At 46.0% G+C, this 17,997-nt stretch overlaps 1 protein-coding gene across 49 annotated transcripts in view; it reads left to right on the top strand.

Annotated features, from left to right (window-relative positions):
• Positions 1-17,724, top strand: part of LOC308197502 (uncharacterized protein) — a 31,428-nt gene extending 13,704 nt beyond the window's left edge. For 23 of the 49 annotated variants that reach the window (XR_013953016.1, XR_013953018.1, XR_013953019.1 and 20 more), the window contains 6 exons: positions 4,717-10,423; positions 10,503-10,638; positions 10,722-11,285; positions 15,242-15,853; positions 16,341-16,574; positions 16,700-16,999. Coding sequence is in view for 1 of the 49 variants with exons in the window: in XM_080598023.1 (XP_080454149.1) it covers positions 10,734-10,780; positions 15,242-15,297; positions 15,538-15,584; positions 15,685-15,853; positions 16,524-16,555 (351 nt within the window). In the remaining 48 variants the exon portion in view is untranslated. The other 26 variants (XR_013953013.1, XR_013953014.1, XR_013952995.1 and 23 more) reach the window with 25 other exon arrangements.
• Positions 17,725-17,997: the final 273 nt, after the last annotated feature.

Genomic DNA, 17,997 nt, shown 5'->3' with positions numbered 1-17,997 from the left:
AATTCAAAGGAACCATTTAGTTTAGAGGAAAGCGAATACGCACATTTATGGATAAATTTTGAAACTGGGACCCAGTTATACCCTCTAAAAGAAAAAGGAGGGAAGGGAAAGAAGAGAGATTTGGAAGTCCCAGTTGCGCCACCTCCCTACGTGCCCTCTTTGCCAACAGCACCCTCTGCTGCCGAATCTGAGGATTCGGATGACAGTGCCTCGGTCCAAGGGAGACGAGGGCCAGTAACTAGAAGCCAGACTCGTCGCGCTAAAGAAGGGTTGTACCCCTTGCGGGAGATTGCAATGGGGGGACCTCAACCAGGGATGGGATATGTAGCCGTCCCCATTAATTCAGGGGACGTTAGAGACTTTAAAAAGGAGATGGGAAGTCTCTTAGAAGACCCGTTAGGAGTAGCCGAACAGGTAGATCAGTTTTTAGGGCCAAACATTTATACTTGGGAAGAATTACAATCTATTTTGGGAATATTATTTACATCAGAAGAGAGAGGAATGATAAGGAGAGCAGGTATGCGAATTTGGGACCAGCAACATCAGCAAGGTCCTGCTGCTGATATTAAGTGGCCAATGCAGACACCTAACTGGAATAACCAGGATCCAATACACAGGGGCCACATGCAGGATCTAAGAACAATCATAATACAAGGAATCAGAGAATCTGTGCCCAGAGGACAGAATATAAATAAAGCATTCAGTGAACAACAGAAAAAGGATGAAACTCCAACAGAATGGTTGGAGAGACTTCGTAAAAGTCTGCAATTATACAGTGGGTTAGACCCAGGTACCCCGTTAGGGGAAGCATTACTTAAGACACAGTTTGTGGCTAAGTCTTGGATAGATATCAGAAAGAAATTGGAAAAAATAGAGGATTGGCAAGATAGAGGTCTGGACGAATTATTAAGGGAAGCACAAAAGGTGTATGTTCGTAGGGAAGATGAGAAGGAAAAGAAGCAAGTGCGAATGATGGTGGCAGCGGTGCGAGAAGGATCCAGAAGGGCTGGCAATGAACAAAGATGGAGGAATGAAGGGTTTACTAGAAGGAATAGGAAAGAGAAAAAGGGTGCCCAGGAAAGAAGAGATGTGACTTCTTTTTACTGTAATAAGAAGGGTCACATGAAAAGGGAGTGCCGACAGAGGAAAGAGGATGAGAAAATGTTTAGAAATGAATAGGGGTGTCAGGGGCTCTATTTGCTGGGGACCCAAAGGAACAGTGAGCCCTTGATAAAGTTACGAGTGGGCCCCCAGCGCGAGGAAATCGAATTCCTCATAGACACGGGAGCTGAAAGATCAACTGTCCAGACATTACCTTTAGGATGTAGAACTTCAAAGGATAGAATACAGGTAATAGGAGCAAAAGGGGAGCCTTTTGGGGTCCCCGTTATAAAAGAGGTACCGATTGAATTGGGATCAAAAAAGGGTACGGGGCATCTGCTTCTTGTGCCAGAAGCCGAATATAACTTATTAGGTAGAGATTTGATAATAGAATTAGGCATAGGACTAGAGGTAGTAGAAAAGAAACTGGAAATAAAGCTGTGTCTTCTTCGGGTAGAGGATGAGAAAGAGATAGACCCCGAGGTTTGGTATACCTCGGAGAGCGTTGGAAGGTTAAACATTAAACCATTTAAGGTAACTATCAAAGAGCCAGAAGTACCAATCAGGATAAAACAATACCCCTTGTCTGAAGAGGGTAGAAAGGGTCTGAAGGAAGACATACAACGATTATTACAACAGGGGTTGTTAGAACCCTGTATGTCTCCTTTCAACACCCCTATATTACCAGTTAAAAGAAAGGATGGTAAATACCGATTGGTACATGATTTGAGAGAAATTAATAAGAGAACTATAACCAGATTCCCCGTGGTAGCAAACCCACATACCTTATTGAGCCAATTAAGCCCAGAGGACAAGTGGTACAGTGTAATAGATTTAAAGGATGCTTTCTGGGCCTGTCCTCTTGATGAGGACAGTAGGAATTATTTTGCCTTTGAATGGGAGGATCCCGACACTCACAGGAAACAGCAACTAAGGTGGACAGTGTTACCTCAGGGGTTTACAGAATCTCCAAACTTGTTTGGCCAGGCCCTGGAGCAAATTCTAGAGGATTACGATAGAATGCCAGGGACCAAAATGATCCAATATGTAGATGACTTATTAATAGCGGGGAAAGATGAGAAAATCGTACGACAGGCAAGTATAAACTTGCTGAATTTTTTGGGCTCACGGGGACTAAAGGTTTCAAAAGCAAAATTACAATTCATGGAGGAAGAAGTAAAGTATTTAGGCCATTTATTAAGCAAAGGAACAAAGAAATTAGACCCTGAAAGAGTTAGAGGTATTTTAGAACTCAGGGCACCAGAGACGAAAAAACAAATCAGGCAGTTGCTAGGATTGACAGGGTACTGCAGACAGTGGATAGAGGATTACAGCGGGAAGGTAAAATTTTTATACAACAAATTGAGTAACGAGGGCCATCTTAAATGGACAAAAGAGGATGAGGAACGACTGATGCTCCTAAAAGAAGAACTCGTGAATCCACCGGTTTTAAGCTTTCCCGAATTAAAGAAGCCCTTTTTCCTGTTTGTTAATACTACAGAAGGAACTGCGTATGGAGTACTGGCACAAGAATGGGCAGGATGTAAAAAGCCTGTGGCCTATTTGTCAAAATTGCTAGATCCAGTCACTAGAGGCTGGCCAAACTGTTTACAAGCAATTGCAGCAGCGGCCTTATTGGTTGAGGAGGCACAAAAGATTACCTTTGGAGGAGAAATTAGAGTAATATCTCCCCACAACATTCGCGGAGTGTTGCAGCAAAAAGCAGACAAATGGATCACCGACGCAAGGCTGTTGAGATACGAGGGGATATTGATCTCTTCCCCAAGATTGACTCTAGAAACTGCGCCAGTACAAAACCCTGCGCAATTTCTCTACGGAGAAACAAATGGCCATCTAGAACATGATTGTCTCAGCAACATCGAAGAACATACGAGATTAAGACCGGACTTAGAAGATACCGAATTGACTCATGGGGAACAGATATATGTGGATGGATCCTCTAGGGTAATAGAAGGGAAAAGAAAATCGGGGTATGCCCTGATAGATGGGAAAACATTTAGAGTCATAGAATGAGGACCCCTCAGTCTGAGTTGGTCAGCTCAGGCTTGTGAATTATATGCAATGTTAAGGGCTTTGAAATTATTGAAAGATAGAAGTGGAACCATCTATACGGAGGAACCATCTATACGGATTCAAAATATGTTTATGGGGTAATACACACCTTTGGAAAAATTTGGGAAGAGAGGGGACTTATAAACTCCCAGGGGAAAGGACTAGTTCATCAAGAATTGATTGTTAGGGTTTTACAAGCGATTAGGGAGCCAAAAGAGATAGCGGTGGTACATGTAAAAGGTCACCAGTGTGGACTGACCCCGCAAATAAGGGGAAACAATCTTGCTGATCAAGAGGCAAAGCGGGTAGCCCTCATGACTAACTATGTAATAACAAAAAGGGCGGATTGCCCAACTTGTGGAGAGGATTTAAAGAGGGAACCTTGTTATGGGTGTTGGAAGAATTGGGGGATGGATGGAGTAGAATGTAATTGTTCAAAGGAAGAGAGCCCTCCTTACAAAAATTGTTTCAAACATGGCTTGCAAATGTCTTTGATAGGAGGGACTTTCTTCTCCCCCTTGTTGTGTTTTACTGTGCAAGAAAAAGGGAAAATGATACAAATGGGAATTAAGGAAAATAAGGAAGGGAGATGGTTGCTACCTGATGGGAGAGAGGTATTGCCTAACAGCCTCACAGTAGCTGTGAGGGTGCTACGGAGATACCATGATCAATCCCACTGGGGAGTACAGGCCCTAGTGGACCAATTTGCATACAAGTATATGTGTATTGGAATATATGATATAGCAAAGACAATAGTTAATGGATGTATAACTTGCCGAAGGGTAAATGCCAAAAACATAAGGAAAAGGAGTATGGGAGGAAGGGAATTGGCCCATCGACCCTTCGCAAAAATTCAATTGGACTTTACGGAACTCCCCAGAGTAGGGAGATATAAATATTTGCTCGTGATAGTAGATCATTTGACTAACTTTGTCGAGGCATTCCCTACGGCAAGGGCAACGGCACAAACAGTAGTAAAAATTTTACTGGAGAACATAATCCCTTGATACGGAGTTATTGAAATGATAGATTCTGATAGAGGGCCTCACTTTGTGTCAAAGGTTATACAAGAAATTATGAGAAACTTAGGAATCAAGTGGGAATACCACACTCCTTGGCACCCTGAGAGCTCGGGAAAAGTAGAACGAATGAATGGGGAAATTAAGAAACAACTTACTAAATTGATGATAGAAACTAAAACCTCATGGATAAAATGCTTACCTCTTGCTTTGCTAAACCTGCGTACGAAACCCCGAACTGATCTGGGGTTGTCACCATTTGAAATGCTATATGGGATGCCCTATGACTTAGAGATACCCGTCGATCACCCCCACATTCAAGATGAGAGTTTGAAGTCTTATTTAGTACAGTTAGGGAACAGAAGGAGGGAATTGCAGAAAAGGGGTCTGGTTATACAACGCCCTCCTCTGGATATGGCAATACACAATATACAGCCTGAGGACCAGGTCTTGATTAAAACTTGGAAAGAAACTGCATTGACCCCACGTTGGGAAGGTCCCTATATTGTTTTGCTAACTACAGAGACTGCTGTCCGGACTGCTGAACGGGGATGGACGCACGCCAGCCGAGTTAAAGGGCCAATACAGAACGACAGGTGGGAAGTGACTTCCGGCTCTGAGGACTTAAAGCTGACTCTGCGACGAACTCGGTAGGCATTACTGGGAAGGGGTGGAGGCTCCATGGTCCCTGAAGAATACTACTGCTGCCGAGAAGAATCATAACCCCGTAGGTGGTAGCACCTCATCTGACGGGCGAGGCAGAGTGGTAAAACAAGTGGGAATGGACCTTCACTACCCCGTGTGGTGCTTGGGGTTATTCGCGATGGTCATGCCACCCACCGCTGGTCAACACCACCCGCATCAGCCTTTCTTGTGGAGCTTGATAAGACTTTTCGATACTACGGTCGTACAGCAGATTGTTACGCCAGGGGCTCCCAGCTTTAAGACTGATCTCTGCAACCTCACAACGACTTTGGAGCTATGTAACAATCAGTCAGATTTCTACTTATGCCCAGCTTCTAACCCAGGGAAAAGCTACTGTAATTCCCCAGCACAGTATTACTGTGCTTATTGGGGTTGCGAAACTATAGCCACAGCATGGAATCCAGGCGGGGGAAAAGATAAATATTTAACTGTCCAATTTGGGCCTCAGGGTTGCAGTAATCGGAACACGGTTGAGGCAGTCTATCACCGTGGAACAGGGACCGTACAAAAAGGGAATTGCGCGTTTTTGTGGGTTAACGTAACTAATCCGATGGATCTGGGGTGGATCCTTGGAAGGACTTGGGGAATAAGGTATTATGAGAAAGGAGCTGATAGAGGGGAAATAATTTTAATAAAGAAGGAAGAACCGCCTAAAACACCTCGAAAGGTAGGCCCCCTCTCACATTTGGAAAACAAAGGGACGTCTCGCCCCACGACAACTAAATTGACCCCCACGCGGCCTGGTAATAATAAAATGACGTCCATTCCCACTCCTACTCCCACTGCGATAGGAAGAAATAGGGATGATTCTTCCTTAAGTAGAATGTGGAAAATTATTGAAGCCAGCTATCAACTCCTTAATCAAACAAACCCGGAAATTACAAAAAAATGCTGGTTATGTGTCAGTGCCCAGCCTCCATATTACGAGGCAATAGGGGATATGGGTGCACTCGAATACTCGAATGAATCAAACCCCAGCAAATGTAACTGGGGGCAGGAAATCGGGATCACTCTAACACAGGTGACAGGGAAAGGTAGGTGTATAGGAACAGTCCCAAGAGGGAAAAGAGATTTATGCAGTATTACAGAAGATAGAAAACAACCCTCTAATTGGTTGATTCCGGCTAATAATACTCGATGGGTATGTTCGTCTTTAGGGGTAACTCCGTGTCTGTCTTTAAAATTGTTTAATTCGTCCCGCGACTTCTGTGTACAGGTAGTAATTATACCAAGAATTCTGTACCATTCTGAAGAGTATATATACATGCAACACACAATACCACAATTTAATCTAAAAAGGAGGGAACCGGTAACAGCTGTTACCCTAGCCACTTTAATGATTTTAGGGGCTGCGGGAGCTGGAACGGGGATTGCATCCCTAGTTAAACAAAGTCAAGAATTTACCTCTTTATGAGTTGCTGTGGATGAGGACTTGGCTCGCATAGAGCAATCGATAACGGCCCTAGAAAAGTCAGTCAGGTCATTATCTGAAGTAGTGCTCCAAAATCGCAGAGGACTGGACTTGATATTCTTACAACAAGGAGGACTTTGCGCAGCCCTGCGAGAAGAGTGTTGCGTATATGCTGACCATACAGGAGTAGTAAGGGACACTATGACAAAACTCCGAGAAGGATTAGAGAAACGAAAAAGGGAACACGAAGCTCGCCAGAGTTGGTATGAATCTTGGTTTAATTACTCACCTTGGCTTACAACATTGTTATCTACTATTGCTGGACCATTATTGTTGCTAATATTTGTGTTGACTTTTGGCCCATGTATCTTTAACCCGGTAATTGCTATTGTAAAAAGTCGACTGGAGGCTGCACATGTGATGCTTATACGTGCTAAGTATGAAACTGTAGATCAGGAAGAAGATACTGAAACCTTGATGATGTGTAAAAAAGCTTTGGAAGAATTTAATGAACAAAATAAGTAGCCTAAAAGAAAAAGGAGGGATTGTAATGGGTAAGATGTATTTGTTCATTGTATAAAGAAATAAAAAAAAAAAAAAAAAAAAAAGGGATAAGATGGTTATAAAATAGATAGTATTTTACACGAGGTTGGGACAGAGCTTCCTGATCATAATAGAACCTTGATATATGATGACAAAGTTGGGGAGGGGGGGATTTGCTAACTATCTGTAAGGAATTTGGGAATCTGCGAGGGAGATAAGGTTGCACAATGTTGCCTCAATGAAGGGGAGGCTTATTAGGCAGATAACAAGAAGGGGGGGTGTTGGGTAAACATCCTTGAACAGGTACAAAGACTCTGTGAAATACCCCATCGCAAGACATCCTGTCTGCTACTTCACTCCCCCCCACCCAAACATTAGCACAATGCGTGAGCACCAAAGAGAGGAAGCAGCCCCCCCCCCCCTTTGGACTGCATAGCCGCAGCTGGTTCAACAAGCCCGGACAAGCTGGAACTCGGATACTATAAAACAGCACCCCCGGAGAAGGAAAATTGTGCGCCGCTGCGGAGTCGGAACTCCCCGGCCGCCCAGCGCTGTTTTGCTTCTGCTTGCTTACTTAATTAATTAATAAATTCTGTGATTAATAACATTTATTAACAGACCGACTTCGTATGCGAGTCTGTTCATAACAGTGAGCAGCTGAAGTAAAGGAGCTGGGAAGAGAGAGGTATTGCCGCAGGTACGCTGTGGCTGTGAGGTGCCTCAGTATGGGTGACGCGTTCGGTGACAAACTGGAGCTGATTGATATGGTGATGCATGAAGGGTTAAGAAGAAGGTTACTCAGGGGCATAGAGTGGTAACCAGGCTAGAATAAGAGACAGTGGGAACCAGTAAGAAGGAGTTGTTAGGCTCGGATGGGCCTATAGCGGGCTATGCGTGATCAAAAGGAATGCACCAATCAGAAGCCTGTAACTATGTTTGCCAGCCATGTGCAGCGCGTGTAGGGGCCCAGAAGAACTATGTAAGATCTGGCATCGGGACAATAAAGGGTCTCCATTTCCAACTATCTTGGAGTCCGTGTCGTCATTCCCTTCAAATGGTAACCCCGTCGTGATAAGGGGTAGAGAGATGCTGTATGGGCATCCGGAGGGAACCCAGCCGAATGAATCAAGCTTGCAGCTTGACTGCAGCTTCAACCCTGGGACATGGCCTGAAGGACAGGTGAGTGGCTGGGCATTCACGATGGGAGCCAATATCTCAGCAGAAGAGGCAATAGTAAAATTATTAACGCAATTATTAATAAAAAGGGGTGTAAAATATGACCCGTTTAAGATAAAGCTACTATCGAAGTTTTTGCAAAAGCAAGGGGTCCCCTCGATGGTCTCAGCTGTGTTTCTTGTAAAGACTTGGGAACAAGGGGGGAGAAAGTGTGGGAGGCAGCATCAAGTGGGGGATACAAACGCTGCTGGGCTGCGGGCCCTCACCTTGCTCCTCCCTGCTGCCAGAGGGCAGCACCACGGCGGCGGGCAGGGTCCAGCACCAGTGGCAGTCCCCGGAGCAAGGCAGGAGCTCACTGGAGAGGAAGAGCCATGGCTCACCGGGCTGCAGAGCTGACAAGTTAAGACCACCTTCATCAAGCCCTTCCAGTATTATTCGCCGGACTTCCTTGTTGGACACACTTGCTGCTTCCTATCTTGCTGGACAGTGGCCTCGTGATAATCGTGGCCAAGCTGTTCCATGTATGTGAGACAAAGCCACTCAGGCTGAAAGTGCCTGGGCTGAATAATATTTAGAAAAGAAGAGAAGCTCACACAAACGTTCAGCATCGTGGGGCAATCATGGTTTTGCAAGATGTCTTTTGTATGAAAAGGTGTATTTTATAACAAAGACTTGTGGTGTGTAGCAGATAGTGTTTAAAAGACACTTTTCTGGTGACAATTCTCTCCCCCCTTTCCCCACACACACTTTTTTTAGTAGGGAAGTTTCTTTTTACTTGGCTGTTTTACAGCTACTGGGACCAAAGGATTGCTGAAGTATTTCAGCAGTCTCAAATTATGTGACCTTGCTGAACAGCCTCAGCCCTAAACAAAATAAGACAAGTTAACGTGTTTGAAAATTTTAAAATTGAAGAGTATCTAAAAAGCAGTGTTAGTCTGTGGTGTACTTTTTTTGTTGATATCATAAATTTGTGTTTCAGGTAAGTCCCACGTAAATAACTGTCTTATAGCAATAAACTTTACTGAGCAAGTAAGCGTAAATCACAGTGGCCTCTACAAGTCCTGCATTCAGGGTGCATTGAGCCCCTCTTTAAAACATTATGCAAAAGTTCAGCAAATGAAAAATGTACCAGGAGGTATTAAAATATTAGGTCTGTTAAACTAGTAAATGAGCAGAATTTGATTTGCTATCTTTCTTCCCATTAAAATAGAGAGATGTGTGCAGATGGGACTAGAGAGCTCTGTTTTCAAGTAACAGCTCTGATTTACACTGAAGAAATTGTTGAGGGGGAGAAGGTTTTAAAGGTAGTGGGTTTGTGCATCAGATTTGCGTGATATGACCAGTTGATGGTTCTTCTCTAGTTTTTGCGGATATTAATTTGTTCTGAAACAGTTGCAGAGAAAGTCAAAGTCTAAGATATACTGCTTTAGATAGGTTGTTTAAAACTGGTATGACTGGATTCACAGAAGATGGGCTCATTCAGGTGAAGGAAGTCTGTGATTCTGTTGATTGCTGTGGCAGCTCTACTTTAATGTGAATTCACACTACAGACTCAGAATTAAGTAAATACAACAGCTCTTGTTTTAAGGCCAGCTTTTACATGTATGCACCCAAAAACTAGCCTTAAATTTCACGTGCTGTCTTGTGCCATAGCAGAGCTGCAAGGTAAAGTATTTAAATCAATTTCAAAATCTCTTTGAGAGTGTGTAGAACTTTTTTTAAAAAAAAACCTCTTATGTATAGAGTTGGAATATTTGGCTTTCTGGGGGGTTAATCTGTGCGTTGTTCAAGCACAGTCTTAATGAAAGAGTTCAAGTTCTTTTAGCACACTTTAAAACCTAACTATGCATAGAGCTAGTCAGTTCCTTGATTAACTGCTTTGGAGCTTAAAAAAGAAACCCTTAATGTGGTTCAGCTGTCCTTTCCTTGCTTGATGCTGTAGTCCTGTTGCAACAAATTTAAGTCCTTGAGAAAGGAAAAGATAATGATTATTTTGTTTATCGCGTTTGTTGCAATTATAATAGTTACACCATGCCTGCTGCAACGATTGCAAAAAATGATTAATTGTTTGTGGCACACAATTTGGCTTGTAGAAACAAAGAAAGGGGGAATTATGGGTGACGCGTTCGGTGACAAACTGGAGCTGATTGATATGGTGACGCACGAAGGGTTAAGAAGAAGGTTACTCAGGGGCATAGAGTGCTAACCAGGCTAGAATAAGAGACAGTGGGAACCAGTAAGAAGGAGTTGTTAGGCTCGGATGGGCCTATAGCGGGCTATGCGTGATCAAAAGGAATACACCAATCAGAAGCCTGTAACTGTGTTTGCCAGCCATGTGCAGCGCGTGTAGGGGCCCAGAAGAACTATGTAAGATCTGGCATCGGGGCAATTAAAGGTCTCCATTTCTCGACTATCTTGGAGTCCGTGTCGTCATTCCCTTCACCTCAGGGTGTGCTTTTCTCTTGTCTTTGCAGGTGCCTAGTGCAGTCTTGGACAGGGAAATCCCCATGTCACGGAGCAGTGAGGGAAGGTGAGAGTGTTGTGAGCGAGGTCATCCCTTATCGGAAGCGAAGGGAAAGACGTTCAGGTGTTTCCCTCTGAGGGTCTGAGGTGAGGCTGTTTGGGCCAGAGGAGCGGTGTGGCAGGTGGTTGCTTGCAAGCACAGTGGTCATTTTGTCCTCTTGTGTTGCCAGGTGGCATGGGTGATGCTGTCTACTCCTTTTGAGCTTGGATCTGATTTCCAGGTACAGAGGCAAGTGGACTGCTGTTTTAAAATGATAAAATGATAAAATGAACTATGGAGTCACTTCTGTTGTTCTGTTGTTTTCAGATAGCCTAGTCAAGTGTGTGATTTTTCCTGTGAGTGATGTTATTTCATGGAATTGGTTTTTCTTTTTTGGCGTGTCATCTGTGGTGCTCCTAGATTTTCCTTCCTATGCAAGTTACTTGCATAGTCAGTTACTTGCTTTGTCATATTGTCCTCTAAATATTCAAAGCTGAAGCAAAAGCCTGGGGATTGTTGCTTCTAGAAACACCCCAGTTCTCTTGTCTGCACTCTGCAAGGTGTTGAGCTGAAAACCAGATGGAAAAATAAAAAAGAAAACCACAGCTGCTGCTTGTCCTGCTCTGTCTACTTTGTTGTTTCTTGCCCCTCCCCTTTCCCAGGTGCTTGGGTTTGGGTGCTGGGCGGGGCCAAATGGTATATGAGCCCCAGGCAAGGCATGAGGGAGCTCCTTCTGCCTGGGCTGCTCTTAGGGGTAAGTGCTTTGTTTTTCCTTCTGTCAGTTGCAGGGTTCTTTGGGTGGGTTGGAGTCTATGGACTGATGCGTACCGGTCTCTACTTGGAAATGCACATCTCTTTGAGGTAAGGGCTCGAAGGATCTGTTGGAGGAAAGCAATCTATATAGTAGGAGCAGGTGCCTTTATTGCATGCAGCTCTTCTTCAGGTGAGTAATTGTTAGAGCGTGTTTCCGGATAGGGTGGTAGTGTTAGCTTGTGTGCTCTAGGTCCCTTAGGATTTTGACAGCTTGATTGGGGCTTCGTGTGAGTCTTGGCCTGTATGTCAAATATTATCCAAGTTCCAGCTGTGGTGGTGAAGTGATGGAGCAGGGTTTAGGAGAACTGGCTCATGGAAGCTCCCTGTGCAAGCATGTATCTGAAAAGAGCAGCAGGAGGCAGGTAAGGTGTAGTCTTTTCCAGGGTTGGGGGCGGTTTGTTATATTTCTGGAGCTTTTGCCTGTGGTTTGGCTGGCTGTGGAGTCTTTAGACCTTGCAGCCTTCTAGATGTTAAGTGCTTGGAATTGACGTCCTAGAGGTATGTTTAGGAGGGGTTGCTGGCTACCTTGTGTTTGGGAAATGGTGGGGGTACGGTTCCTTGACTGCATAAGCGCAGTATTACCTAGAGAGTGAGCAGGCTCACCTTTTCCATTCGTGAAAGATAAGTCTGTGATCGCAGCGCCGCCCGGGGAACATTTGTCTCAGATCGAGCTAACCTGCAGCTGAGGTAAAGGAGCTGGTGCGAGGGAGGTATTGCAGCAGGTACGCTGTGGCTGTGAGGTGCCTCAGGGTGTGCTTTTTCTGTTGTCTCTGCAGGTGCCTAGTGCGGTCATATTTGCCTCATTGGTGCTTTATTCAGCATTTCTCTCCCATCAGGGAGTATCCATTTTCCCTCAGACTTCATGGCTCCTGATTCCTTAAAGAAATCTCTCTTAAAACTTTTTAGTTCTTTCTTAGTTTTCAACAATTCCCTGAATCCTCTCTCGATTTATTCCCCGTTTTCCCTCAGACATTAGGTGCCTTAAATACCTGACTTCTCTTTCTACATATTGTAATTTATTTTTCAATACTCCCAAGCCCTGCTTTCCCAGAAAGTTGAATAGCTTGTTAGTAGCTTCCTTCACAACTGTTTTCTCCTGTCCTGACAATAAACGATCATCCACATTTTGTAACAGAAATTCCTCCTTGGGAGGTTGGAATTGCTCCAAAATCTGTTCTAGAACTTTGCCCAAATTAATCGGTGGCCCTGTAAACCCCTGAGGTAAAACTGTCCATATGTATTGTTGCTTCCGCCCCCACTTCAGAGTCTTTCCAGTCAGAGGTGAATATATCTTTGCTCTCAGGGCCCGAGAGCACTCCATTAATACCACTGTTATTCCAGTCTAACAATTTACTATTTGAATGCCCAATTTCATCATCAAATCCCTTCCCAACAAGTTAGTCCCTGCCTTGGGTACATACAATAATTGCCTAGAGATCATTTTATCCCCTAGTCTCAGCTTGGTATCCCCCAAAGGTGGCACTGTTATCCCAGCCCCCATCTACCCCCATCACTTTTTAGGGTTTCATTAGTTAATTTAATCCCTGATACTTTACAGGCCGGTAATGACCTAGCTGCCCCAGTGTATTGGGTTTGATGGCAAGGTTTGGGGGGGGGCTGCAGTGGCAGCCCCCCACGTGGAGAATCCAGAAACCTCCCCGTAGCAGATAAGGGACAATTTCATCCGGCCCCAGAGGGGCTCACCGCTGCCCAGAGCCAAGCCATGAGCAACACAGTCCGTGCCTCTGTGAGAGCACATCCACGAAAACAAACGAGCAAACAAAAACCTGCTGCTCAACAGCAGCTGGGAGAGCGAGGAGTGAGAAACCTCCCCGCAGACACCAAAGTCAGCACAGAAGGAGGGGGTGGAGGCGCTCCAGGTGCCGGAGCCGAAGCCCCCTGTGGCCTGTGGAGACGCCCCTGGTGGAGCAGGCTGCCCCCCCCATCCCCCCCCCTTCTCGATACTTGGGAACCTGACCAAACACCACAGCAAATATACCAAAACTTCTAGACTGTTACTTAGATAATGCCTACATCCTCTTTCCCTGCTCATTCAACTTTCCCAACTCATTCAAAAAAACAGCTCTGTCAAACATTACATACCCCACCTTTAACACCTTCAATAACCCTTTTTAACACTTCTTATCTTTCTCCAGCCTGTACTTTCACCAAAGTCTCAGTCATTAGCCAACTTAATTCCATACCTTTCTCCCTCATCCGATTTTCCTTCTCTCCTCCTTCTTCCACTCCGGATATTCCTACCTGAAGTGGCCAGCCTGCCCACACTTAAAACATCCCATCAAAGCCTGTCTCTGCTAAGATTCAGGCCGCAACACGGGTAGCTTTCCTTGCCTGCCATTCCTTCATCTCTCTTCCTCTCTTTTCCATCCTGGCCCTGACTCCCCCTGAAGATTTCCTTCCTCTTTCTCCAACCCTCTGCCTGACTACTTGCTACACTGTCAATACCATTAGTTTCACTCTGTGCTTTTCCTTCTCATCTCCCCTCTTGACACACACGTTCAGGGCCTCCCACAGGAGGGCCCCCCAGTGACTGTTCACTACATCCCCCCCACCTTCTGGAGCATTTTCTGTGTATCTTGCCAGGCTTCAATCACAAAATGAACTTTCAAGAGCCCTTGGGATACCGGGTCCTCAGGATTCATCCCCAAGTACTTTCTCATTCTGACCCCAAGTCTCTCATATGATTCCTGTGTTGCACACTAAGATTATTCCAGCCAGGATCAGCAAGTGGTTATTTCTGCCTTGCCGGTATTACCCCTGGTCCTGGAGGATGAGTTTTTCCCATTTTTGTATAGCAGCTCTCCTCCTGATCATTCCCATTTCTTTCCCTGTAAACAACATATTTATATACATAATTTCCACCCCCCCCCCCCCCCCCCCCCCCCCCGAGTATAAGTTAGGTCCTAGGAAACTCCTAATCTCTCTGCTGGTAAGGAGGGGGGGAAGTTCACTTAAGAGTATACACAGTTAGTGTTAGTACTGTTAGTATCCGGAAGGCAAAATTCTCAGTACCTCTTCTACCTTGTTTTAATTCTTGCCAGAGCCTAGAGTACGCTCTTCTCTAGGGACAGTGTTAATTGCAGTCCCTGTCTCCTTTCCTGGAGCGGCTGCTGCTGCCACCGGTGCAATATTAGGATTATAGGGAGCATAACTTGGCTCCTCCTCCAAAAAAAAGGAATCTTATCGTTTACACATAAATTTCAAGCCTGAATTTTTATCAGGCCCGTATTTTGGCCAAAATACTGCTGTTTCCTTAATTGGTTCTTTTTGTCTTAGTAATTTATTCTCGATTGCAATGGCGGGCGCCCCAGAAGCAGGAGAGCGCACCTACTAGTTCCAAAACACAGTTTATATACTTTTTGATGACAGGACCCTCCCCTGTTTCCCCACTGGAGTGGGTAATCCAGGTTCACAATCTATCTGATGCTTCACAGGCAATGCCTGGCCTTCAGTTTCTGGCCTGTTTTTGAGATGGTAATGTTTCCTGCCCTTATCTGGCTTGACTTAACATTGTGATTTTTACCTGATTGCTCTAAGGAGTCTGGTTGTCTGCATTTTATGAGGTCACCTGCTGAGGTTTCTTATCACTGTAAGCATATCTCAATACCACATTCCTTCCTTCTAAATTATGTAACACTGCAAAAACATTTCTATTCCCACAAGAGTGAGCAGGCTCACCTTTTCCATTCGTGAAAGATAAGTCTGTGATCGCGGTGCCGCCCGGGCGCATTTTCGTGCAGCGCCGCTTGGACACATTTGTCTCAGATGGAGCTAACGAGCAGCTGAGGTAAAGGAGCTGGTGCGAGGGAGGTATTGCAGCAGGTACACTGTGGCTGTGGGGTGCCTCAGGGTGTGCTTTTTCTGTTGTCTCTGCAGGTGCCTAGTGCGGTCTTGGACAGGGAAATCCCCGTGTCACGGAGCAGTGAGGGAAGGTGAGCGTGTTGTCAGCCTGGTCGTCCCTTAACCGAAGTGAAGGGATGTAGTGGGTTTATGTGGCAAGGTTTTGGTAGCAGTGGGCTCTAGGGGTGCCTCCTGTGGGAAGAGTCTAGAAGCTGCCCCACGTTAGGTAAGGGCCCCAGTGCCGAGCGGAGCCAATAAGTGATGTTGTTTGCGTGTCTGTGAGAGCATATTTAAGAAAGGAAAAAAAACAAACCACACGCTGTGCCACACAGCAGCTGGGAGAGCAAGAGGAGTGAGGAACAGCCTTGCAGGCGCCAAGGTCAGTGAATAAGGAGGGGGAGAGGTACTCCAGGCGCCGGAGCAGAAGTCCCCGGTGGCCTGTGGCGAGGACCACGGTGAAGCAGGCTGTCCCCCTGCAGCCCATGGAGTACCATGGTGGAGCAGGGTTCCACGCTGCAGCCGGTGGAGGAGACCACGGTGGAGCAGGTGGACCTGCACTGATGGAGGCTGTGGCCTGTGGAAGACCCCTGCCAGAGCAGATTCCAGGCCGGACCTGTAGACCGTGGAGAGGAGACCACGCAGGAGCAGGTGAGCTGGCAGGAGCTGCTGCCCGTGGGGGACCCAGGTTGGAGCAGTTTGCTCCTGAGGGATGGACCCCGTGGTATGGACCTACATCTGGAGCAGTTCTTGAAAAGCTGCTGCCTGTGGGCAGCCCACACCAGATCAGTTCACCAAGGACTGTATCCTGTGGGAGGAACCCCACAGCACAGGGGATGAGGGCGTCTGAGAAGGAGTGGCGGCGAAGAAGCGCTATAGGCTGACCATAAACACCGGTCACCTGCACCGCTGGGGGGGAGAAGGTGGAAGAGGGTGGTTGTGGGGGGAAGGTGCTTTTGGTTGCTTTCCTTCGTTTCTCGCTTCTGTAGGTTGTGTAGTAATAAGCAATAAATCTTACTATCTTCCTATGCTGAGCGTGTTTTGCCCGTCACGATATTTACTGTGTGACCTCCTCTCCTCGTCCTTATCTCAACCCTTGAGCCCTTTTCATCATATTTTTTCCCTGTTATTCTTTGAGGATGGGGAGTGAGAGAGTGATTGTGGTGGAGCTCGGTTGCCAACCCCAGTAAAACTACCCCAGGGGAAGACGTTCAAGTGTTTCCCTCTGAGGGTCTGAGGTGAGGCTGTTTGGGCCAGAGGAGCGGTGTGGCAGGTGGTTGCTTGCAAGCACAGTGGTCATTTTGTCCTTTTGTGTTGACAGGTGGCATGGGTGATGCTGTCTACTCCTTTTGAGCTTGGATCTAATTTCCAGGTACAGAGGCAAGTGGACTGCTGTTTTAAAATGATAAAATGAACTATGGAGTCACTTCTGTTGTTGAGGGATGGGTGCTAATGGTGGCAGCTGAATGTTTATCTTCTGTGTTTTTCTTTGTTCAGGCGGAAACGCAGTGTGCGATACAGGATGTCATGGCCCGAGCTGCCTCTGGAGTGACTCTGGTGGGCGATGAAGAGATGTAGCAGTTGCTTTTGGGGTGCGGTTGTCACTGCAGTTATTTTACGACATCAAATAGAGTAAAATTCCAGTTTGCCTTTTCGAGGTGCTGTAAGTGGCTAAAGAGAACAGATGGAAGCATCTGCTCTGTGGGGTAGGTAAGCTGCTGAGGTAAAGGAGGGGATGAGAGTAACTGACCTAAGTGTGCTGTGGCTTTTGGTGCTGTGGTTGCTTTCTCTTCTGTTTCTCAGGTGCCACAGGCAAGGTGGACTGTGATAGTCTTCAGAATAGGAGCAAAGCAGGTCACTTGAATGCTGCCTAGTTCGTGAGAAAGGGGTTGTAGAGGAGAGAAGCTTTCAACATGCAAAGCTGAAGCAAAAGCATGGGCATTGCTGCTTCTAGAAACACCCCAGTTCTCTTTTCTGCACTCTGCATGGTGTTGAGCTAAAATCCAGATGAAAAAAACAAACTCGATAAAGATATTAAAGAGGACTGGCCCCAGCACTGAGCCCTGGGGGACTCCACTAGTAACCGGCCTCCAACTGGATTTGGCTCCATTCACCACTACGAGTTGGGCCCGGCCATCCAGCCACTTTTTAACCCAACAAAGCGTATGCCAGTCCAAGCCACGAGCGGCCAGTTTCTTGAGGAGAATGCTGTGGGAAACGGTGTCAAAAGCCTTACTGAAGTCAAGGTAGATCACATCTACAGCCTTCCTCTCATCCACCAAGCGCGTCACGTGGTCATAGAAGGAGATCAGGTTCAGACTTTTCTTCCTATGCCAAAGGAAAGGTTTAAGCCAATGCCAGCTGAAAAAGATCAGTTACTTGCTTGGTCATATTGTCCTCTCAATATTCAAAGCTGAAGCAAAAGCCTGGGGATTGTTGCTTCTAGAAACACCCCAGTTCTCTTGTCTGCACTCTGCATGGTGTTGAGCTGAAAATGAGATGAAAAATAAAAAAAGAAAACCGCAGCTGCTGCTTGTCCTGCTCTGTCTACTTTGTTGTTTTTTGCCCCTCCCCTTCCCCAGGTGCTTGGGTTTGGGTGCTGGGCGGGGCCAAATGGTATATGAGCCCCAGGCAAGGCATGAGGGAGCTCCTTCTGCCTGGGCTGCTATTAGGGGTAAGTGCTTTGTTTTCTCTTCTGTCAGTTGCAGGGTTCTTTGAGTGGGTTGGAGTCTATGGACTGATGCATACCGGTCTCTACTTGGAAATGCACATCTCTTTGAATCACAGAATCGTCT

The sequence above is a fragment of the Anser brachyrhynchus genome, assembly GCF_964034855.1.
Source record: "Anser brachyrhynchus genome assembly, chromosome: 6".
NCBI classification, from domain to species: Eukaryota; Metazoa; Chordata; class Aves; order Anseriformes; family Anatidae; genus Anser; species Anser brachyrhynchus.
Note: the sequence above shows the minus strand (reverse complement) of the source record. Positions and strands in the feature narration are given on the sequence as shown.